Source organism: Poecilia formosa, unplaced genomic scaffold (genome assembly GCF_000485575.1).
Source record: "Poecilia formosa unplaced genomic scaffold, Poecilia_formosa-5.1.2 Scaffold283, whole genome shotgun sequence".
Lineage (NCBI taxonomy): Eukaryota > Metazoa > Chordata > Actinopteri > Cyprinodontiformes > Poeciliidae > Poecilia > Poecilia formosa.
In genome coordinates this window covers 582290-607827 of record NW_006800222.1, presented here as the reverse complement: position 1 = coordinate 607827, position 25538 = coordinate 582290, and the positions used below count along the sequence as shown (strand labels likewise).

Below are 25538 nucleotides of genomic sequence, written 5' to 3'. Positions count from 1 at the left end.
GAGACAGAACATGAAAATTACAAACAAGAATTTTACTGCTCTCTTTTCAGTCTCGGTTTCATTCGGAGAAACATATTGATAAAACGTGAGGCTCCTCTTCTGGGGTCCTTTTATGCCCCTCATAGTTTAACTTGGACACAAAATATTATCTTTTCCAAATTGCCATAAAAACAACATTGATCACCCTGTTTTTAATCCTTTTTTATGTCCTCACCATACATAACAATTTGCTGTGAATTATTTTCAATTTTAACCCATCAAATGCTTGCTATGACAACGCAAGTTACTCTTTATTGTGGAAGAATCATGAAAAGTGGATTATTTACCATTCGGTTTGAAGAAATGTGATTTTTTTTTGTTTTGTTTTTTGTGTTGAAAGTTGTTCATAATTAAACTTTTTCTAAACCTTAAAAAATGCTTTTCAGAGAAACATTATGGAACAAAAATATTTATTTTTTTCAAATCTGTTTTTCATTAATGCCATTATTAAAGTTTTCCCTGTAAGGTGTATGGCAAATTTGAGTGGAAATTGTGATGGACTGTTTGCCAAAAGCTAATAGATTTATTAATTATTTTTTTGGGAGCGGGGCGGGGATGTAATCGAGTCTTTGTCATCAGAAAGATTACAAAGATTTTAAAGGTATTTCAGTGACATAAATTCCACAAACAGCAGTCAAATTGCAATGGTAACGAGGTCAAAAATGCATTTCAAATGTGAGTCAATGGCATTAAAATGCCAGAGGGACACATAAAGCTCTACTCGGTTTTTAAAAAAGTACCAAAGTACAAATTACCTGCACAACAGTTCACTATGTTGTACCACAAGCTATCTCAACAAAATGATCAGATTTATAATTATAATCTGGCAACATTTCAAAAGATTGGAGGGGGTTTGAAATCATCTTCAAAGTATTGGAAACTGCAGAACCACACATGTAGAAATGTAGCTACGAAATGAAAATCGTTCCCTTGTGCTCTGCTGTTCCGTTGTGCCTTTTGCTGAGAATCCGTCCACTTGCCAGGTCTGACAGAAACAACGGGCTCAGCTGAACATCCCCCCTACCCCCAGCCCTCATCATCGTCTTCAGAGAAACACTGATTGGTTAAAGAATGGGGGTGAAAATGGAGGATAACCTCCTCAGGGCTTCAGCTCCTCTTAATGCCATTTTGTCAATGATCAGGGAAAATTACCTTTTGTCATTGAGTCAAGGTCCATTTACTCATCAGAGACTGAATTGCATTGCTCTTGCTCAGTTGTTATACATGAGTGATAAAATTAGGATTCTCAGTTTGAAAAGTTAAGTTTTCTTACATGGAGCTCGACAAGCTGCTTGGCAAACACTAAGCACATCTTCATCACAGGCTCTTTTAATCTCTCTCTCTCTTTAAAATTCTTTAAAACTACATTATTTAAAATGGCTGATAGATAAAAAATGAATTAAATTCTAAGTATGCTATCAAAGGACATAGAAAGTGGCATTTAAAACTCTATTTTTCAGCATCCTTGACAAAGATGTATGAAATTCTTTCAAATAAATTAATCTTTTATAGCGGACATAACCTCATTCTGATTTTTTTTTTTTTTTTTAGAAAAGTCTAACCTTTAATTCAATCACATTTCTTCAAATTAAATCACAGGAGCAAGAATTATTGGCATCCATGACATTTAAAATACGACAAATGTAACTGAAGCTTTTTCATTAACACTTTTACATTTTACATGCTTGACTTTGTTTTTTAAACGTATAACTCTTTTTTTATAACTCTGTCCAGTTAGTGTAAAAACATTATTTGATTATTTGACACAGAAGACCTGTCCTGATCTTTCTAGCCATTCCTCAAAATGGGAAAGACAAATTCCAACCACTGATGTAAGGTGTTTGTGTGATAAAATTAGGATTCTCAGTTTGAAAAATTAAGTTTTCTTACATGGAGCTCGACAAGCTGCTTGGCAAACACTAAGCACATCTTCATCACAGGCTCTTTTAATCTCTCAAATTGCAATTTGGGCAATTCATTTGCCCAAATTGCAATAGTGGAAAAAGTCAACTGTGGGGGGAAAAAAGTCAGTTGAGAACCAACGTTTATTGGTAAAGGTGATAACATAATAATCTCCAAACTTAAATGTTAGAGAAATGCAACAAAAAGTGTCGTTTTGTGGGCGGGGGGGGGGGCACCACTTTTCCATAACAATCCGCAGATTCTATCTTCATGCCAACAAGCTATTTGAGAGAGAAGGCAGGAAAAAAAATAGTTTTGACTGTCTTCATGTTGCAAATGTAAACGTGCAGGGCTGGAACTTTATCTGGAATGCTGAGCTTCGGTCAGAAGAAACGCACACTGAGGTTTTCAGCAACAAACACTCAATGTAGTTCTGGTGCAATCGATGACGAGATCTTGTGAAGCTCCTCAAATGCCAGTAAGTGTGGAGCAGAGCCTGTAAAATGCTGACATTCTGTTTCTGTTCTACATTTCTAGGAAACCTTTTTATGGTGTATGGCAATAGCACTGGCCACCTTGCATATAAAACATAGCCACAGTTTAAAGGACAGTTTATTTTCTTACTCATTCAGTCTTTTACACATGGTGATACTCAGCCTCTTTTAGAGAATGTGTTGCAACAAGTGCTTAAAAATACCAAGAATTCACATAAGCAGCCAACATTGTTTGTTTCTGGTTTTTCCACTCTCCACTTCACAGTTTATATGTTTGTTTCTACATCAGATATATAATATCAACATTCTAAGTACCACTACAGGCAGCACAAGTTTAAGCAATGGAGATTGCGCTGAGGTTTTACAACCATGGATCTAGAGAGACTGTGCAAAGAAGAGTGGTTAAAGATCCACCTTTTTGTACTCCAACCTTGTGAAATGCCTTAGAGAAAGGAGGAAGTGTTGTCCTACTAGCTTGTATGAAGTTTATAAAGCTCCAGCGCTCTATTATTTATCTGGGTTCTGCCTCAGGAATTAGAAAGAGTTACCTACTGTAGGTATACAATAGAAGTACGCACAGTGAGAAGAGCTGTGTGTGTGTTTGAGAAAGAGAAAGAGTGTCACAAAGTTTTCAAAAAACACTTGAAAACTGCAAGACAAAAGCTGTACATTTCCCAATTTATCAGTTTAAAAAAAAATCAACCGAGAGAAAAGTTTTAAAGAGTGAAATTATTTTGATAATTATTTGTCCTGTTTTCTTGCTAAACAGGAACATGCTGCAGTAAATGGGACCTCCTGAGGGTTTGCAGAACTGTAAGATGAGCTCGGTGCCTGAATGCACAGATTTGCAGTTGCAGTAATTAGGTGTCGGTACCCTGTGGTTTCTCTGTCTGTGTGGCTTGTTTTCTGCATGATTTTGCAAAAACTTTGAGCGTAAAACATCTCGGCTCAACTAAGCACAAGGAGGATGGGAAAGCAGGAAATTTAAGGCTGCTTTGTTCAGAATCTCTGCACCATATTTGCACTAGAGGTCAGGCTCCACATTCTCCACTAGCAGAGATTTCTATAGCAGGGTTTCACAAATACAATGCTTTGCAAAAACTGCACAAAGGAAAAACAAATGCTAATTCTGCTTTGTGGTGGCATTAAAAGAGCAACTAGAACTGAGCTGATCAGCTTTTGACAGATTTCAACGTGGATTCTGAAGTTTTCCAGAGAGTCACAGGTTTGAGCCAGAATTTCATGACTGCTGAACCAAGATGGACGACGGCACAGACAGTTAAGCTAAAGCAAACGGCGACAATTTCAATGTTCACTTTCACAATTTTACCTGATGTAAATCTCACCATATTAAAGTTTGGATTTTTACATCCAATCAATTTTTTTTCCCCAATAAAATGGTGTGTTCTGCTTGTATTACTTAAAATAAAACAGAACAGAGCAGCTACAGTAATTTAAGCTGCACACTTAAAACAAAAGCATCTTCCATCTCTGACTACTGAGCAACTGCATTTTCTTTTTTTTTGTTCTTTCCTCTGATGTTGAATATAATGATAGCAATAGAACAGACTGTACTGTGTGGTAGGATGGGGCTTGTTGAAGGTCAGTCTACCTGATTTAGATATAAGAACAAGGAAATACCGCTGGAATATGAAATTTGAAATTTTTGAATTTAACATAACGCATTGACCTTATATGTACTTACAGCTATGGAAAAAATAAAGATCCCACTGCATTGAACCCCATTAAAACCTCCTGGTTATTCCACCAAATGTTGATCTCTGAACTCTTCCTGAGGTAAAACAGTAATATTCCTGTTTCTAAATGAATATTAACTTGTTTTCTTTGCATTATGTGATGTCTGAAAGCGCTGCATCTTTTTCGTTATTTTGACCATTTCTCATTTTCTGTAAATAAATTCTAAAGTTTTGCTTGGGATTTCGGGGACATGTTGTCAGCAGCTCATCGAATAAAAGAACAATGTTCATTTTACTCAAACATAAACCTATAAAGGGTAAAATCAGAGACACTGATCATTTTAAGTGGTCTCTTAACTTTTTCCAGAGATGTGTGTATATATAAACCAACAGTTTTGTGTTTATGGAAAACAATACTTCAGGAAGATACTCATGTGCTGTACTCCACTCTGAATGACAGCCTTTTATTTTATTAGACAAATTATGACACACTTCACCATTGAAAAGGACAGTAAATACATTCAGATCAGGTCATCAGGATGTGGATGTGATATCCAGCTGTGCTGTCCGATTGGTTTCAAGTAATGTCTGGGAGACTTTTTCTTTTCTTTTCTTTTTCTCTTTTTCTTTTCGTCTTCGAGTCTGATCAGACAGAGTTGTGTCTGGCTCACACAGCTGAAGCGTTACACAAATATTTTGGCCTCTGTGTGAAATTAAACATCATAGAAAATAACTCTGACCATAGCAATGTGTTAAAACAATTGTTACTTTAAGATGTGAGTTAGAGATTCCAGCACATGCAGGCTTCCTCTGCGTATCCTTCACGTTAGATTTTGTGCTTTTGCCTCTCTATTAAAAAGCCTGTGGCAGCTCAGATTAAAAGTGTCCACATGTCCTGAGCGCATGTGCTAAAAAGAGAGTCACCTGGGAGGTCGGTGTGGCGAAACGCTTCAAAAATGCATTTTGGCATCACGTAACTTAAACTCTACAGGACACATTCCTTGCATGTCTCAAATCTCTTTGTTCACCAGGCTGTAAGGCGCTAAATTGACTGCATTGGACTGTTTCAGTCACACTGTCTCGTAAGGCTGGCCTCAGTTTTCACGCTCAATGGAAAGGTGGGCGCTGAGTACGCTTGATGGTTAGTAAAGAGGTGGAAAGTCTCCTTTGTGGATCCTCGGAGTAGACGGACGTTATAGACACTGGCGCACCGAGTAAAGCCTTTTTAGTTAGCAACAGTTTCAGCAACACTGAACCTTTGAACGAAGGAACACGGACTTTAATTGCCAAGTAAATAAACATCTACACGTCACGTTTTTTTTTTGTTTTGTTTTGTTTTGTTTTCAGAACAGGACAACAACGTCACGTTTTATATATGATGTAAAGCCATAGCGGGGTGGTCTACCGTGTCTACGGAAAGGTCGTCAGACCCCACCACAGTAGCTCAGGGAACCCCTATGTTGTCCCCCACTCCAATGGAGAGGGGCTTCTGGGAAAATTAACAATGATGGAAGCATCAGAGCCGGCCCAAGGCAGGAAATGCTGGAGCTTAGCTGCCACTCCAGTCGGCCTCAGGGCTCCTAAATAACACTTAGGACCAAAGGGGAAGTTGACAAATGTGGAGTTATAAAAAAAAAAATCTACACTGCCTTGCTTTTGTCCCTTGCAAAAGTTTACATACCTCTTGAATCTTTCCAGATTTCTTAACATCAAAATCACCAGCATCAACGCCATTTATTGGGATTTTATGTGATGTACCATTACAAAGTGTGAAGTGGTTGGGAAATGTTGCATGGCTATACTTTTTGTATATAAATCTAAAATGTGTAGATGTGTGGATTTGTATTCAGGTCCCTTAAGTCAATACTGTGTGCATCCAGCGTTAGGTACGATCGCACCACCATGTCAGTTTCTCTACCGTCTTTGCCCATCTGGAGATGGAGATACTTCTTGGAATAGCAAAGCAGCTGAAGCTCAGTCGGACTGCATGGCAAGCATCAGTGAGCACAAATTGTCAGGTCTTATTTTCTGAATTGGATTTCGGTGTGAACTTTGATCTCTGATCGCTTAAAAGCATAAACACGCTTTCATCTAAACCAGTGTTTCTCAACCTTGGTCCTCAGCGCCCCCCTGCTCTGCATGTTTTAGATGTGCCTCTGTTCCAGAACAGCTGATTCAAATGATTGCATGACCATCAAGTATTGCAGAAGCCTGTTAATCACCCAGAGATACAATTCAGGTGTGTGGCAGAAGGGAAATACCGAAAACATGCAGGACAGGGGGGTGGTGAGGACCAGGGTTGAGAAACACTGATCTAAACCATTCTTCTGGTTGTCTGTTTAAGGTCACTGTCTTGCTGAAAGGCAAGCCTCCACCCCAGTTTCATGTCTTTTACAAAGTTTTTTTTATTTTTTTAGGATTACCCTATTTGTGTGCCCAGCTGACGGATAGATCTGCTGTCGAGACATTCTCTCCCAGTAGCTGTAGATCTCTGAAGCTCCTCCAAAGTTGCCATAGTCCTGTTGGATGCTTCTCCGATCTATGCTTTCCTTTCTTAGCTTGTGAATTTAGGTTAGGCTTCAGATATTTTAATACTTCAATTTTGCCCTCATTCCCACAAAAGGAACATTTCTGTAGAGCTGTCACACCTACTGACAGAAACAGGGTGTTTTTTTTACTTGTAGAAATTTATTATATATGGATTTTGTTTTGTCATGACTTGAAGAAATGTGTTTTTATTGAGACAGAAAAGGTCAGTTGAATGATTTTAAATGATTAGCCCACATAACATTTACGGGCATAGTTTTCAGCAAAGTAACATAGAGATTAAACAAGTTAGCCTTTTCTATAACACAGGGCTAATCTCTGCATAATTTAAGGCAATAGTTCTTTAGAAGCACTGTGTGGCGGCTAATGGCTTTTTATTTAGGTGTACTGGTATTTTGGTGGGTTTTGCAGCTGTGTGATGCATTTTCCATTTTCAGATTAAGACCTAAGACGTTCAAAGCTTGCTGTTCTGTTTTATAACATAACGCTAAGCTTCTCTGCAGCTTTATACCTGATTTGACAGCTGCGTTCATTGGTCTATGTGAAAACCAGGACTTTTACTGAGATTAAATTACAAATAGGTGGACTCTCTTTGCTATTTGGGTGACGTCTGGTGGATTTTTTTTTTGCATTTAAATATTTTTGTCTTGGTCGATCACATAAAACACCAATTAAATTTGTCTCTAATGTGACAAAATGTAAAAAATAAAAGGTTTAAGGGTTGGGAGTGCTTCTGCAAGGCACTGTAGTTGCTTTGACCAGACTGCCTGAGCACAATTGTTCCACAGTGTGTTTGCTTTCTACCTTTATAATGAATTAATTCAAACAGTTTGAAGGTTCACATCTTTGTGTTCCCATAAATCTCTACAAACATTTTGAATCTGAGGCTGTCCTTTGATTCTCTTGGCCCAGCTCTGATTATTTACCCTCCATTTGATAAAAATCTGAACTATCCCTTTAAGAATTTGTTTGTTTGTTTGTTTGTTTGCTTGTTTGTTTGTTTTGGCCAACTATCTCGCTGCAAACCAAAATGTTCAAATGCAGAATTTAAATAATGATCGAGCATGGACAATAAAAAAAACTGTGGCGCTTTAGTTGCTGACAGCTGTTGAGCTTAATCAGAAGTGGGCCTCCGAATCAAATTCTGCCCAGGGCCCCCGGATAACTTTGGGCCGGCTCTGAGAATCACCAACACACCCATTGACGCACCGTGTGGAGTCAGTGTAATCCGTTTGGGGTGAAAGGTGACAACCTGTCCAGACTGATGTCCGCTTCGCAGTCCTCCAAGTCGCAAACGGAGTCTGTGACGTTGTCGTTGTTGTGAGAAAACTGCGAGATCCTGTCGAACGTCTCCTCGTGCTCCATACACTCGACCACATTGGGGATCATGTTGACGTACGCGTTGGCGATCTCCTTGTGGATGATCGTGTCCTGGTTGTAGGAGACCAGCTCGTTGCTGATGTTCACCGTCTCCACGGGCGTGCTGGAGCAGAAGTAGCGGCAGCCCAGGAGGCTGGCGAAGGCCTTCCTGAACTCGTTGTTGAAGGCGTAGATGATGGGGTTGAGGGAGGAGTTGGCCCAACCGAACCACACGAAGACGTCAAAGGTCGTCTCGCTGACGCACGGCAGGCCCGCGTCTCGGTCCGCAGCCGGCTTGTTGCAGAACGGGACCATGCAGTTCAACACGAAAAAGGGCAACCAGCAGCACACAAAGACGCCCATGATCACCGAAAGAGTTTTAAACACTTTGGTCTCCCGTTTGATCGAAGTCTTTAGCGTGTTGTGGTGTTGGCACTCTATCCTGTTGCTCCGGCAGCTTTGCGCGTGCTCCGCCGCTCTCTCCAGAGACGCTATCCTTCTGATCTGGATCTGAGCAATCCGATATATCCTGGTGTACGTTACAATCATGATCGCCACGGGAATATAGAAACTTATGAGCGAGGAGGAGATTGCGTATTCGCGGCTCAGGCTGGAGTCGCAGTTCTCCTCCAGTTGCCGACTCGCGGAGGAGTTGTGCGCTCCGGCCAACCCGTCGGCGGTGGCTTTGTGCCAGTTCAGCTGGACCGGTATGAATGAAATCAGCACGGAGAGTGTCCAGGTGATGCTGATCATGACAAAGGCGACCCGCTGGGTCATTTTCCTCTCGTATCGAAAGGGGCTGGAGATGGCCCAGTACCGATCCACGCTGATGATGCAGAGGTTGAGGATGGACGCGGTGGAACACATGATGTCGAAGGCGACCCAGACGTTGCAAAAAGTGCCAAACGGCCAGTATCCGGCCACTTCCGCCACAGCCTTCCAGGGCATCACCAGCACGGCCACGAATAAATCCGACAGAGCCAGGGACACGATGAAGATGTTGGTGACTTTGGTCCGCAGGTGCCGAAAGCGCAGCACCGCGGAGCACACCAGGATGTTCCCCAGCAGAGTCCAAAGGATGAGCAAGGACAGCAGGCAGCCGGTCACCGTGCGCACCACCATATCCTTCCCGCCGTCGTTTGTCGCCTCCGTTTCAGTGCTGTTCCACATGATCTCTCCGAGGGGCGCCGGCACGGAATCTATCCCCTGCACCGAAGAGAGATACCTGGCCGGGTTCTCCATTCTCCCACCCCCCTTACACACCTCCTCTCTTCAAGTAAAACTGCAGTCCGTATCTCCGTGCGTGCGGGCGGGCTCAGCTTTCAGCCAGTCGCCGGACTGTCCGCGATGACCCGCTGGGCAGCCACCTTGATGCGCAGCGCAGAATAGAGGGAAAGAAAGAGCAGGGAGCTTTGGAATTAAACCAAACGACGCACACGGCGCGCTGAAGGACCCAAACGCTGCGAGCAGGGGGGGAAGCATATTGGGGAAAAACCCGGGCGCCGGTCGTGTGACCGGGCTGCCCCTCTGGATCCGTCAGTCCAAGATATTCTGAGCACGTTGAGGAGCGTTACTCTCACACACATCGACGCACGCTCACACGAACATCTAATCAGGTCTTGGCGCATGCACCATTACGCCTTCCTTGTGCGTGGCAATAACGCACAATTGCGCACTAAGGACCAACAGGATGTCCCGTTGGGACACTCCAAAGTGCGTAATTAAAGGCTTCACAATAAAAGAAGAAGAAGAAGAAGAAGAAGAAGAAGAAGAAGAAGAAGAAGAAGAAGAAGAAGAAGAAGAAGAAAGAAAAAAACGATTTCCTTTTTTTTCTTCTTGCCTGCTTTATATTTAACGCCATGCAGTGAACGAAAAATAAATAAATACGACAGAGAAGCAGCAACGAGTTCCACATAAGATAATCGGGTGCAACTTTGCGAGAGTATTCACACCCCCTCAACTTTCTCATACTTGAGATGCTTTGAAACAACAAAATCCAACAGATATTATTTTAATTTTATGCGACAAAACATTATAAAGCAATGCGGCAAAGTTCGGCGTTCATTTGCATCCAGCCCCGTTTGCTCTGCTACACCTAAATCAAATCCGGTCCACGTAAGTAGTAAACAGAATCACCCTGAGGTGGTTTAAAATCCAAGTAAAACTTCAGGTGTTCTCTGTAGACTTAAGATGTTTGTTGGGTAACATTAGTAAGCAAATAGACCGCAGACTGAGAAACGTGTCAAACATGTCGGCGGGATAAATTTGTGGAGATGTTTAAAGCGGGGTGTTAACCGTGTCACAAGCTTTAGATATTTCCACATAGCTCTGTTGGAGAGAGTTTGCCACGACTGCAAACCGACCAAGATACGACTATCTACTTCATCTTGACAGGCAGGTAAAGGAGACGACTCTGGCGCAGAGATCCGAAACTCAGGTGGGAGAATCTGTCTGTCATGAGAACGTTCCCACAAGCCCACAGAGGGCACGGCAAATACACACGCGCGCTGGTAATATAAGACCAAAATGTAACTCTTTTTTTTTTTTTGACCAATATGTAAAACATTGTCTGGGGGAGAAACAAATGGCGCACAGCAAACCATTCCCAGGTTGAAACAAATTTTTATTTGTAAGAATAATAAATAATAATCATTTAAAAAAAACATTTATCCTTATCGAGAGAATGTGAAAAAAGGTCAAATGATTGGAATAGGCGCTGCACTCAACCAACACAGACTCTGTCCGTGGTGCTGAAACGCAGGCAGCCCACAGCAAAGAGGATCAGGATGTAGTTTGGGAGCATACGAAGCAGCTTACGTTCAAACATATTTTTAGCATTATAATTATTTTTTTTAAATCTATCCTTCATTTCTTAAAAAAAATATTTATATATAGGCTGCCATTTCGACACTTCAGCGTGCTGGAACATATTTCTCGGACTATTCCTGATCCCAGGTGTTTGTTTATCCCCCTCTAACAATCCCTGACTGGGAGGTCAAAGCTCACCCTCTTCAGGGACTTTTCTTTTCAAAGCAGGTGAGTCACACACTCGCACTCATCGGGCACGGAGAGCGAGGAGCGCCGCGTCGCCGTGTGTCAGTGCAGCGGCAACAGCCGCACGGCTTCCGCCTCTGAAACGTCACGGTTATTTTTAGAAGTGTCTGCGTGCCTGTCAGATCGTTCAGACACTATGCTGGAATAATCCCCTTGACGCCCGGTGCCAAATTCTCTTGGAGGAGCCTGACCCATAATCTGCGGGGATCAGGCCACGTCAGGAGGCAAAACAGCGTCCCATCGGCATCTATAGGATACCTCTGCACTTCGCAAACGTCACAAGGGCGTTATGCACACATTCAAGTGTTGTGAGGGAACCTTTGTTTTTCGTCGCCAAAGCTGCAATGGACTGACTTCATTTTCAAACAAACAAGAAAAAGAAAAAAAAGTACAGAATATCGCAATTTAAAAATTCAATATGAAAAGGGAAATATTTGTTTTGCTCTTTGGAAGTCGCTTAAAAACTAGATTTGTATTTGTCAAAGATTTTGTCGGTCCTCCCCCCTCCTCCCTCCTCCTCACACACGCATTTAGTGAAAAGCACAAGCTTAAGAAATAAAAGTGGCCGTTGTGCTTCAAACCAGTCTGGCTCCACCCAGTGGTGTGAATGGGTGCTGCAAGCCGGATGTACATCTCACTGCCTCACTAACAAACGCTCAACTGTTGGGAAACGTCCGTAAACAGATTTCAATCCCAACACGATAATGTTCTCTAAACTAAACCCATCTAATGCAGCTCGGGTTGTATGCGTGTGTGCGTGTGTGTGTTGGAAGGTGAACTTCCACCATTATTTACAGTCTCTAACCATTTCTTTTCAGTGATTTCCCTGTGTTCCGGTTCATCCGTCTTGCCACCAACTCTTGCCAACTTCCCTGTCACTGCTGAAGAAGAGCATTCCCACAGCATAAAGCTGTTACCACCATGTTTTACCGTGTGTACAGTGTGTTCAGGGTGATGAGGAGTGTTAGCTTCTGTCACACACACACACACCATTTTGCGTGTACAATTTTCCTCCACTTCACAATCATGCTATATTTGTTGTTTAAAATCCCAATAAAATGAACGTAAGTTTGTGGTTGCAAAGTGAAATGAAAGTGTTCAAGTGGCATTGATCCTTCGTAAGACAAAAAAAAGAAAGGAAAATATAAGTCTTAAGTTTGAAAAAGAAAAATATTTTTTTTATTGTATGCACAGAATATATACATATATATTGATGTAATCTCTTGAAAGCACAAATTAATCAAATAGGCAAAAAATAGAGCAGCTGAGAAATTTTGATCAGAGTAGCAGTACATACAGGACTACAGTAATATGCGAGAATCATTTTTGTTGTTGTTGTTTGCCAAGTTTGTTTCCCACAACTTGGCACATAGAGAACCCGAAAGGATAGCACCAGACTGAGAACTCAATCGGACACCTGAATAAAACTTTCAGCAAAATTTCATAGTAACGCCTTTAGTGCAAAGTTTTGTCCCAGACTGTGATTGTTTTTATTGCATTTCCATTAGCGACACCACTCATCTGTGGTGGCTGGTAATGGCAGTAACAATATTTTCTGGTGTGACATTAAAGAAGTGCCTATCCTGACGCGTGATAACGTTGTGAATTTTATCTGGTTCACAAAGGACAACATTTTAGAGTAACAATTTGAAGTACATCTTCCAATCAGATGAACGGACTACAGATTCAGAGCGTACGGCGACTGGTGGCTGAGAGACGAACGAGCTGAGAACTTATGTCCAACTAATAACAAAATGCAAAAAATGTTGTGATAAGATTGTAACTGCAAACTTGCAATTCTGCTATGCATTCTGTTTTACATCTCTATCTAAACTTTAAACATGGATAAGTGAGAACGTTATCCATTTACGTTGCATGCAGTGGCTGCACTGTTAACTTCAGGATATTGTGACTCGGTCAGTTTTCTACAGTCTGAATTTAGTCACGATTATGAGAATATATAATGTGCATTTCAGATTAAGCATTCAGTTCCACAATGGATTGTACCCCAGTTGAAACAATTATCAGAACAGATTATAAAGTACTAAAGAGTCCCTATAAATTTAGCAAAAATACCTATATTCTCCTCATAAGTATGCATAAAACACTTTCTGTCATTCTTCAAGGAGCACAGGCTATATGGTTCATCTCTCCAAAGTTTAGTTTTTCTTTCAAGTCTGCAGCAAAAGTGACCCTGACGGCCTCCTGAACAGCTGAACTGCGCCGCTGGTTGCTGGCGAGGGTTCCGGCGCATCTTGTCGGCCACTGCTCGCCGGCTCTTCCATCAGACTCGGCGAAACACCTCGAACAGGGAGGCCACGGAGTGCATGCGGTAGAAGAGGTTGAGAGGAATGACAAAATTGAGAACATTGGTCCACGTGCTGAAGCCAAACGTCTCCTCTTCCAGGCCGTTGTCGTACTGTGGCCTGCAGCCGAAGGCGGGAAGGATCCACAGCTGAAAGAAGAAAAGATGTGGTTTTTGAAAAATAATTTTAAAACATGAAACAAGGGGAAACTTGACTCACTGGAATGATACTTTACGCTTATTAATTCCGTCCGGCTTATATGTCCGTCCGGCTGAATAAAAACCCTTTCACATTTTGTCATTAGAGCTTCAAATGTCAGTGTTTCAATATTTCGTTAGCGAAACACAAAGGAGTTTTTTATTGGAAAGTAGAAGAAAGTGACAGAGCACTTTCAAAGTTTAGAACAAATAAAACTGAATCAATGTTGGCTGTGCACATGTACTCAGCCTCCTTTACTTTGATACTCCTAAATAAAATCCAGTACAACCCCTTGGCTTCTAAACCAACCTAATCAGTGAACGGATTCCGTCTATGCATATTCTGTAAGGGCCTCAGAGGTTTGCTAGACAACAGTAGTTAACAAACACCTTCATAAAAAACAAAGGGACACAGGACACGTCAGGGAGAAAGTTGTGGAGGAGCTGAAAAAGCTCGGTTAAATACTCCAGGCTTTAAACATCTCACAGAGCAGAGTTCAATCCATCACCTGAAAGCGAGGACAGCGAGACTGAAAACCCAACAAATCCTGGCCTACCCTACACTGACAAACCTGGCTAAAGTGAGCTTTAATCAAAGTAGCAGTCAAAAGGTCCATGGAAGCTCTGGAGGAGCTGCAGCAATCCAAAACTTAGGTGGGATGTTCTGTCTATCAGCTGCGTGCACAAAAACAATTGTTGGAAGAAAGCCACAAGATACCTAGTTTGCAGTTTGCCACAAGCCACATAAAGGATACGGAAAAGTCAGCAGACTGATTTTCATTTTCGTTTGGCAAAATGAAAATGCCATTTCATTTTGCCAAACGAAATGGCAGTGGCAGCATCATGATCTGGGGTTGCTAATCCTCAGCAGAGGAAGAGCAGTCGTACAGAGTTGAAGGGAAAATGGACAGAGTTAACAACGAGGAAATCCTAAAGACTTGGTTTTGTCTTCCAACTGAACAAAACCTTAAATGTACAATCCCACTGAAAATCTTTGGCACAGCATTAAAGTATTACGTTCATAGGTGCTTTCTATCCAGTCTAACTTAGATTGATCTATTTGCGAGAAAGAAAATGATGAGAAAACATCTTTTTCTAGATCTACAAAGCTGTTAGAGACATATTCCAAGACAACTGCAGCTGTGATTGGTAAACCACCTTCCAATGCAAAGTATGGACTCAGGAGACAAAGTACAAAAAACACATTTCAAAGTTGTGTGTAAAGAAACAAAAAAAGTGAATTTAGTGTTTACTTTTTCGTCAATTTCACATAGGAAATGCATTGTTTGTGGTTGTAGCAAAACAAAATGTGAAAACATTTGCTTTGTGAGCACTTTTGAAAAGTATGAAACTCAAATAGTTGAGTACTTCACCAGAGAGTTTGTAACTCTGGAGGAAATGCTAAGTGCACATAATATCTTGTATAAATTGTGGATTTTCCAGCTGCAAGGTTTCTAAAAGTTTTTCTTTAAAGTAAGAGACTGAACCAAGACAATATTGTTTTTAAAATGAAGGGAGACAGTCATGTAGTATGAAAACACTAGTTCCTTAATTCATTGCATAAACCCCCCCAAAAAAGTGCCATAAATTTTAGGCAGTAAATTATCACTATGCCTCGAAAGCTTGTTTGAGTTAGTTTACAAGCTGGGTTGTGAATCCTGTTTCCATGGTTTTGATGGTGTGTAGAAAAACTTACCGAAACATTGCACAATAACAGTAAAACAGCAATGTTCTTCAGGATGAGCCTCTTCATGTTCGAGGATTCCGCAACGTGAGAGTCAACGGGCAGCGGCACATTCGACTGCTTCCGCTGGGATCCGTACACCTGCCCGTTCTCCTGCCCGTTCTCCTCCTGCTCGTTCTCCGTGGGGCTGGAGCCCCCGCCTGGAGACTCGTATGCCTGGTTGTCAATCCCGTTTAAGGGAGGCAGAGACGCAGTCACCGAGGAAACCTCCGGATTGGTGGGCAACTCCGGGTCCGCCCTCTCCACGCTCTCCTGCCGGCGATACAGGGACTCGATGATGAAGAGGTTCTGGACGTACTTTTCCAGAACAATGAGCAGGGAGTAGATTAGGTTGGTCCAGCGGTGGGGAGGGTCACTGTTGCTGCTCAGTACTGACACGATGCTGCACCAGGACAGGAACCAGGAGCCCAGGGCCGACCCGAACAGCAGCTCCGTGTCCAGCTGTCTCGAAGGGTTCTTTGATGCGTCGAGAGGCATGTGGTTTGCGCGGTAGATGAGCAAACCCAGAGCGCCAGCAGAACACATGACCACCAGCATGACGATGCCGTAAATGTAGAACATAGAAATGGCTGACTGGTGAACTTCCCGGGGGCCCTCTAACCGCGTAATGTAGACCACCAGTATTCCGATAGTGCTGACCAGTGCGAGGAGACCTAGAATGGGGCCCAAAATCAACCCCTGTGTTTTAGTGACCAGACTTTTTCTGTTTGAGGACACGTCGATGGTGCGTCCAATGTTTTTCCACATGACGAAAAGCAGCACGGAGACAAAGATGTGGTACTCGATGTTGAACGGGAAGAGGTACGTGAAGCTCTGGGAGAACAGGGCGCATGTGCTCGTTGTGCAGTTGCATTGCAGCTCCGGCTCCGGCTCCAGCTCCCCTGGAAAACAGGTCAAACAAGAATGCGTACAAAGGCATGAGAGACAAATTACGAGTTACACAACAAAATATTGTTGTTATGCCAACCATTATTAAAACACACCCGTCTATTGAGACATAACAATGGGAGAAACCAAAAGGTTTAACAACGTGTCGGCATTTTTGGAAAGAATAAAGCACTGTAAGTTTAGTGACGGGAAGAAAGAATCTGTAAACATTAAGAAATCTAAAACAAAGGAGACTTGTTAAAGAAGATAACAATATGTATGCGGGAGTAATTAAGTAATATTATCACACTTACAATAACATTGCAATATTAATCAGGTGGATGCAGAGAAACTCATCTGAACAGAATTTTTGTAATTTAATAAGATTCCAACAAACTCATTAGGCCTAAATATAACATAAGGTTAAATAATATGCAGCAATTGTTGCTATTTTGATGTGCAAATTAGATGTTTTAGTTCAAGACATCTTACAATATACAGTCTCGTATACGGAGAGACAAACACTGGTCTCTAAAAGCAACTCTAATGTAAGGGATATTAAGAATATGTGAGGAAGTTATTTGCACAACGCAAATGTTCACTCTTAGCAAAGAGTTCAAAATGCCTAATAACAGAATAGTAATACTAGATATAATATTTAATCCAATTCAGTTTATTTTTGTAGTTCCAATTCATAGGAAGAAAGTTCATTCAATCCAAGCATAGATATATTTCATTCAATCCTACTTATAAAGCAATGCAGTAAAGTTAACTGTAGCTGCTGTATTTTTTAGATTTTTTTTACTTTTACAATCAGTAGGTTTTTGTTAAATGTTTCTTGGGAATTCAATGAAACTAAATGTATCATCTGTTGCTTTGAGTGTGTGGTTGGCACATGTTTACGGTCCAGCAGCATGGTATTTTATCCGAGAACTTTCAGTGTATCAATTTACTCACTCAGTTTAACAAATGTCATCATTAAGTCACAAAATCACATACTTATAATTTCTAATGGAGTTAAACAAAGGGCCGTTTTCCCTCCCATTCTTTTTGCTGAACATTTGGTGCCCTGTTATACATCGGTGACATTTTTAGTGTCCAGTGAAAATAAATGAGATGTATGCTGCTGCTGAGTATTGTAAAGGCAATATCCCAAAAAAAAAAGAATATACATATGGAAATAAGAGAAAATGCTTTAATATAGAGAGTTGGGATTTGTTTGGTATAAATCTGCATGCAGTCATTACGCATTTTAAAATAACTGAGATAGCCACAATACATTCTCTGCAAAGTTTTCTATTTCAATCAAATTAATTTATATTTCCATTTTTGTTGCTAATTCTTTGTCCAGCCTTTCTTAGACAATTATAACTTGTAACACATTGTGAGTTTCTTGGTGTTTTCACCACAGCTACCGTGAATGTTGCATTTTCATTTTTGTAATTTAATTGATAACTGCTGGCAGAAATTGTTACTAATTCCTAGTGAAATACTGGTAGGAAGTACTTCAAGTTAACGCTGTAAATAAGTGAAAATGCATTTTTGAAGGTAGCTAAAGATATTTTTGGCATGATGAACTAAATGACACTGGAGCAAAATAAAAGTAATTTGTAACATCTGTGAACGTGTGATGTTTCCCATCATTTTTACACGACAGGGACATTATTAAACCCAATAAGAGTTCAGTTCTCTCATCCTGGGCCCCTCAGGCCAGCAGGGATTTCTAACTGCTTCCAAAATTCGTTTGTATCAGACCAGCTTGCAAAGAATATCAAGATCATAAATATAGCAGAAAATATTAGGCCAGTCAAACCAGTTCAATCAGTTTGGAATAATGTCTTTTTATGGACGAAACGAGTGCGTAACCAGCATTATTTCAGCAGGCTTCAACTTGCCAACATTTTCATTCATTGTTTGAGTAAATCCCTCTAAGCCACTGCAATATTCCTGCTAAACAAACACTGGATCAGCTCCACCTCCAGCAACAAGATATAACGTGATTCATGACATAAGAATAGGTATCCTTATGAAGTCGTATAAGGCGTATGTTAATTAAGATGAACAAATATGTACCTTTTAAGTCAGGGCTTTATGCTACAAAACTGGTAAAATGATATATTTACATAGACGGTGTGAAAAGATGTTTCCGCTTTGACGTTACATCAGTTTCTTTTACATTTTAGATTAGTCAGGATGAGCAAAATGATTGCAAAATGACAGAATAATAACATAAGAGACACTTTTAGAGGATTTCTTTCCACTAATTTCAAAAGTTACCTTTTCATTTTTCTTTAAGTGGTTTAAAAAATGTTCAGATGAAATCATAAAGTTCTGATTCACAAGATTTGAGTTAAATAGTGCATTCGTGCATTTTAAGGCAACACCTCAAAAATACGACTTCCTGCGTCCTTTTGTAGGAGGTTGTAAAAGTCTGAAGACCTTTCTTTTTATGAGACACTTTCTGTCATTTGATGAAACAACTTGCAAGACCTTTGGCCATAATATGGCATAAAAAATACTTGTTGAAATTAGAAAGACCTGCAATATTTAAAAGTAATATGAAGCCAGAAAGTTGGGGGAACAAGAAAAAAAAAACTTTACATGCATTTCTTAGCATTATTAAAAATAAATTGTGTGACTTTGGTCAAATATTTTGGTACAGAGATGTTGTCTTTGTGACGATCGCTCCAAAACATTGAGTGTGGCTGATGTCTTGAAATGTTGCTTCAATATTTCCACATCATGTTCTTGATGCCATCTGTTTTATGAAGGGAACAAATTCCCCCTTTAGCAAGAGTCCCACAGCATAATCCTGCCACCTCCATGCTTCACATTTAGTGATGAGGTTCAGAGATTTGCAAGCTTCTTCTTTACCTCCAAAGGCATTGATGCTCATTTCAACTTGTCTCTGGAACTGAACTCATTCTTAGGTATATAATATTAAATAATTTTCCTAACAGCAATAAATCAAAGCTCTTCACCTGATCTGTTTTTGTTGCTTTTCAGTGTTCACCCATAGCAGGTAATATTTTACTGATTTGAAATTTCCCCCGGTACCTGAAGGCACCTGCAGTTGAATGTATGTTTTATACTTACCCACTGCGTGTAAAGCCCACTGTGGTTATTGGTTGCCCCCAGGGGCACACCTTAACAAAACCCTGCCGTGTGCCCCCACCCGGTCCCCCACCTCCCCCCTGCAGCCCATGAGAGGCCACCACCATGGAGCTGCACCTTTTAATTAAAAGGGGAACAGTCAGGGTGCAGCCACCCTCACAGCCAGCCGGATATGAGGAGGAGCAACTGAACCCCCCAACCCCAGGCTTAGATGTATCAGTTACTGTAATTGCAGCACCCTTGGGACTAAGCAGCCTTGGGATAAAGATGTCTAGGGTCAAGCGGGGGGTTGCCAAAGAGGCCAGCGGTGTCTGAAGTGTGCAGAAAGGGCGATTAAGGGGGGGAGCCAGGACCAGCAAATCTGTGCTCCGCTGTGAAACCTAATAGAGAGATGTTCGACACAAACAAGACCTACTGGGAGGCTAAGCTTCCCTCCCTTCCCCTCTCAGACCCCCTTCTCTTTTAGTTTTCTTTCATCCATTGAAGCGAGCTCTCAAGTGGACAAGTGTACTTTTCTTCTGAGGTACAAGGCAGCAATCGACCCTCTGGCCCCTTACCTTCGGTGATATTTTTAAATTCCAGTTCCAAGGTCCTTCTGACGTGGTTGTTCATAAAATGCTCTGTCTCTGACATCACGCCGTTGCACCACAGGAGGAGGTTGGTGAAGACCGCGTGAATCACTCCGAACCTGAGTAGACATAAATATAATAATCGTCGAATAGCGTGTGGAAATAGTTGGTGTCTTGCACTGTAAGGTTGAGTAATTATTCTTTTTTTTTTGTTTTTTAAACTTTTAATCCTTAAAAAAAGAAGAAAAAAAAGTATTTTTTAGAAACATGGTACAAAAAGTCTAAAAAGTGGGATGTGTGTTTCCATTCGTTTAACATGACTCTCAAATAATAAAACACTAGAGTTTTATTATACCTTTCAAATGTCTCAAAGCTCTTGATCACATCCTTGATGTGAAACCAGAGAAAATTTACCTAAAAAGTAGAAAAAAGAGAAAAAAAAAATCAAACAAAAGTAAACGTCTTAAAAGGCTTGTAAAAAAAATCAAAACAAGTTCACAGTTCCAGCATTTGGCACAAATACCACTGTTATATATTAAAAAATGATTTCTAATCTTAAACTGAGTGTTTAAGTCTCTTTACCACACAGATTTGCTTTGCCATATGAGGTTACACTCAAATAACATGGAAAAGGAGAGGATTACAGTGTTTCTGCAACAAAGGGCACTTCTTTATCCAGGGTTCTTTGGTGGCACACAGATAATAAGGACCTGGCTGGTGAAAGATTACCACGTCGCTGATATTAAAGGAGGTTTGTGAACTCACCTGCGCTACGGTGTGAATGGCGTGGATGACGGGATAGACTACGTGCGATGCCGACAAGCACAGCCGATATCCAACATAGTATCCGATTTTCAAGGCGTCCATGATCAACGAGAGGATGGCAAGAAGAGTTAAACCACCTGCCAAGAAAAAAAAAAAAAAAAAGAAACAAATTCCACCATGTTTGTCATTTACAGAAAAATAGCCATAAGCATGAAACGGTTCAGTGTTTCCTGGAAATTGATTTGACAGAAAGTAGCACATAGTTATGATTTTTGTTTGTGTGTTTTAGTTTTGGTTCAAAGTGAGGCATGAAATTATATTATCTATTTTCGCCATCTACTGTTGCCAGCTTCCTGGCAGCATGATGGTGCCATCATCATATTTCACCGTGGGGGATGGTGTGATCAAGGAAAGAAAAGAAAAGAAATAAAGGAAAAGAGTAGAATTTTCGTCCAATCTGAACCACAGCGTCTTCTTCCACACATCTGCTTTTATAATTTTTTTATTTAACTTAGAGGTTTCTGGTCTTTAAGACACTCAAGCAATTTTCCACACAGGTTAACACTGTTTACTATTAAATGCGACTTGTTGAGGTTGCCTATAGGATCTTATTTAGGGGGTATTGCAGTGAAGCTGAATATGCAGGCCACACTTTCCAGATTTTTGTTTGCAGTTCTAGCCTGACGTTCATCTGTCACATGAAACCTCAATAAAATGCATTGAAATCTGTTATTGTAACCAGACAAAATGTGAAAAAAGTTAAAAGGGTGTGAATACTTCTTCAATCACATCAATCTTTAAAAATAGACACCGCGTGTTCTCTCCTGCAGTTCTTCTAACGGGCCGCTTTCTATGCATCATCTGACTGCCTCCTCTACCAAGCTCACCTCTTATCCAGCATGTCGTGGCATTGACGTCCCTCTCGGTTCGTGTGTTCCTCTGGCTGCGCCGCACCAGGATGTACCACAGCATCCAGATCAGCTGCAGTATCATGAGGCCGGTGGTGAAGGAGAGCAGGTCCTTCTCCTCAACGGAGGAGTCTCGGTGCGCGATGGCCAGTATCAGCGCCACCCCGACCAGCAGCAGGTTTATCCCATACTGAGCGCTGAGCAGCTCCGCGTTCTTCCTCGGGTAGTCCCCCGACAGATTGAGCTTGAGCTTGGCGAAGACCTTCTTGTCCCGTATGGAGCTGGAGGATGACGAGGAAGAGGAGCTCTGGCTGAACTTGTTCAGGGACATGATGTTGAGGCCGCCGTGTTCCGCCACCTGGGTTAATGTGCAAAAAAAAACAAACTGCAACGGTGCGAGGAAAAAGCCAACGTTTTCGTGCGCTATAAGTGCATCAGAGGGAGGCCAGGTGCGCTACCGGTTTCCACAGGGCGCTGACTCAGACGGATACAAAGAGTGCCAAGCATGAACTCGATCTTCGAGGTCCGGCTCAGTGGTTACGCACAAGCTCCAGTGTCCAGCCTCGTCCTGGATTGACTTGATAGATGCCAGTGTCGCCTCGTGGGCCTAACCCTGAAACGCAAATATCTGCACGTCTAATAAGCCCGCTGAGTCACATCAAATGAGGGTTTTAATTACGTTCATGGGTGATCCCAGGCGTCCGCTTTGTGGAAACACCCACATGTTTCTAAGAAGCTGATTGATCTCCCTGTGATAGCCATGCCAGCCATTCATTGTCTAGGAAAAGCTAAGACCTAAAGCGTAAAGTTAACCCACAGAGCAGAAAAACAAGTTTCGCCCAAATCCTGCGCCTCGGTCCAACTGGCGGACACCTTCTCGCTGGCAGCCGTCCAGGTGTTGAGCTGAAAGACAAGGTGACCAGTTCACGCTCCGTCTACCGACAGTAGATGATACATTCTAGAGGCAGATCACTGATGAAAAACAAAAAGGGGGAAAAAAAGTAATAAACATCTATTGTTTAATTCACAATGGCTTGTTGTGTAGTCACTGAGATTTAATAGATGATCGGAACACAGACTAGTTAAAAGCGGAGGAGTCTGCGAGAAATTTGCGTAACAAAGGTGGGACTGTCCAGAAAAACTGAGAGGAGGACAGATGGGTGATAGATGGGATTTTGAGAAATCTTGCCAATATAAACACGCATACTTTTACAGTAACCTGCTGGCATACTGATAAATAAAACGGATGATACCTGGTGGGAGTTTTTAGTATTACTTAAAAAGAAAAAAAAATAAACTTGGTTAAGTTTTTACGTACCCTCAGGGTTTCTCATTCCTTTTTTATTATTTAAATGCATAAAATATGCTGTTAATATTTTCTCATTATACAACTAAGGCAAAAATAATAATAATAAAAATAAAAAACGTAACAATTATAACACATAAATAAAGGATCCAACGTGAACTCGGACGACGATCAGCTTTCATATTGGGGAAAAAAAGACAAGCTGCAAATCTCGGACACTTTTAGCAAGAAAAGAAAGAAAAAAATCCCTCTGCAAAAGAATTAAATAAATGTTTTTTTTAAAGCAACGCTAATAATTTTTTCTTTATGAATTCAAATTGAAACATTTTCAGGATATTTTATTTGACATCAAAAAAGTAAATGCAGTCTTTATGTCGTGTCATTTTTTTAAAAAGTGTTTTGTTGTTTTAATGAACTTTTGTGTAAATATGCTCCATTTATGAAAAAAAAGCATTAAAAAAAGAATATAAAGTAGGCTCAAAATGAAACGCAAAAAAAAATTGAGGTTACAGTGATATTCTAAACCAAGACAAAATTATACAAAGGGAGGCGGCTCCCCGGAGGTACGTGGGGGGTAAAGACAATCACTAGATGTTTCTGGGTCCTGCTGAACATCGTTAAATCGCGGGTCTCACTGACATGTGATTGGTTCCCAACGCGATGCAGTCGACAACCTCGCTGATCTACAGCAAGTGATCCCATCATCATCCCAGCTCCCGTCTTCGTGGGTCAAACAGATAAAATAGACGCCGCACCGGGACGTCCTGAATGAGTCGCTGAACAACGTGGTGGAGAAGAAAGCAAGATTTGTGGCAAAACACTTACCCCCCACCCCCAAAAAGAAAAAAACTTCAGTGGGATGAACTTTGTGTTACCGCGCTGCAGATTAAAGTCATCCGTTTGAGTATTGACTTGATCACTGGTGATCAACATGTCGACAGAGAGAAGATCCGTTCCTCATCAGCAGGCTGTGGAGAGGGACAGATTAAGTTGGAAACACTGATTGAATCTTTTTTTTTTTTTTTTTTGGGGGGGGTGCGCGCTTCAGGCCAATCAAGACAAACAATTCGGTGACGTTTAGGCCGCAAGGTTCGGATGCATGTTTGGCCTTTTGCTCGATGTCTTCTGCTTGCTGAAGTTACCATTATGTGGGAACGCAATCAGCAGCCACCCTTCCTCTTCCTGTATCGTTTTAATGGTGTTTAAAACAGAAACAATCGCTGACAATATAAAGGCAGCGGCTCTGAACATCAGAGTCAGAGCTACTACTGCTTTAGATTGAAGCTATTTGATGTTTACTGGTCCAGTCAAAGCCCACACCTAAATCCAACCGAGCATCTGTGTGCAAAGATTTGACACAGGTCTGGTGTACTTCCAATCTACCTGGGCTATCCTGAAAATTAGAATTTGCAAAATAAAAAAAAAAATTGTCTGTAAAACTCAGACAAATCTGGTTCTGATAATACCGCTACCCAAAACGTTATGTTTTCACAAGGGCCTTTGATCTGAACAAAAATCTGTCAGTTACACAGTGTTCCTACATCAGGGGTGTGAAATTAATTTTCATTTTGGGCCACATCAAGATAATAAACACCCTCTAAAGGCCGGTTGTTGCAGAATGTAAAACTATCCATAAAACAGTTGGATTACTACAGTTTTCTCTGCATTTTGAAAGCAAAATATTAAACATCTTCTCACTATTCAAATAAAACCTAATTTGATTAGATTAATAAATAAATATTTATGGGTTCTATTTATGTGGCCATCTGGATTCTAGCTGAGGCTGGATGGAGTTTGTTTTGCCTGGGGGTCTTGCATTTTGACATGTGCTCTGCATGCATCTGTTTTGGGGGAGATCCTATTTAAAAAAAAAAAAGTAATTTAGGCAAATTGTGTGTTTTTGAGTAGGAATGGAGATGAAGAGCTATTATGATAAGCCGCCAGGACCTCATTATCCTCCGGTGCTGACCGCCTCCCCGCCCTCCTCCTTCTCCAGGAGGCAAAAGTGCAAAGTGTCAAGTGCCTGAAGGCACAGCCAAGAGAAAATGGGCCAAAACACACTGACTGGTCTCTGAAATTTAGTTGGACGGCCAGAATGGGACTCAAACGACGTCGAATAAAACGTCTTCCTGTGTTCCGCTACTTCCACCCTACTGAGAATCAACGGATTCCTAAATTTGAGATTCACGCTCAGAAGAAAGTATGTCTCCTTTGTGCAACGTTTCGGACGCAGCAGCTGCCGTTTCAGGTGGAGGTGATGACGAGAAGGTTCAAGTGAAATATTGATCTAAACTGCTTTTCAAAGGCCGAGACAGAACTGACATTTTTAACAGGTCTGAGATTAAACCTGTCATGATAAATTTTTATTGGACGACAAATTCCCCCAGTAATTATTGCAATAAACAATAATATTGTTTTACTTTCTCAAGAAATATATATTGATAATGGCACAATAGTGCTAGTTTGCCCTCTAAAAGACCAATAAACTTTTATTATTAACCCTGGGGCGGAGAACATTTTACAGTGGAAGCTGAAGAATAAAACATGACAACCAAAAACAATAAATAAAGTGGAAATGAAAACCACACACAACCGAAACCACAAATAAAATGGATAATGGTGTTTCTGCAAACAAAACTGCAGTTCAAACAAAATCAGAATGGAAATTAT

The 25538-nt window shown here is 41.1% G+C and overlaps 2 protein-coding genes across 2 annotated transcripts; both read right to left on the bottom strand.

Annotated features, from left to right (window-relative positions):
* Positions 1-4318: 4318 nt before the first annotated feature.
* drd5a (dopamine receptor D5a) lies at positions 4319-12054 on the bottom strand. The gene is made up of 2 exons (XM_016681503.1): positions 6453-12054; positions 4319-6243 (listed from the first exon to the last, which is right to left on the bottom strand). The coding sequence occupies exon 1, from the start codon at positions 9278-9280 to the stop codon at positions 7898-7900; it is 1383 nt and encodes a 460-aa protein (XP_016536989.1). The 5' UTR covers positions 9281-12054; the 3' UTR covers positions 4319-6243; positions 6453-7897.
* A 65-nt stretch (positions 12055-12119) lies between these two features.
* On the bottom strand, positions 12120-23032 carry otop1 (otopetrin 1). The gene is made up of 6 exons (XM_016681493.1): positions 21542-23032; positions 20655-20791; positions 20245-20303; positions 19878-20008; positions 15292-16220; positions 12120-13547 (listed from the first exon to the last, which is right to left on the bottom strand). Exons 1-6 carry the CDS (start codon positions 21891-21893, stop codon positions 13377-13379), a joined length of 1779 nt encoding a protein of 592 aa, XP_016536979.1. The 5' UTR covers positions 21894-23032; the 3' UTR covers positions 12120-13376.
* Positions 23033-25538: the final 2506 nt, after the last annotated feature.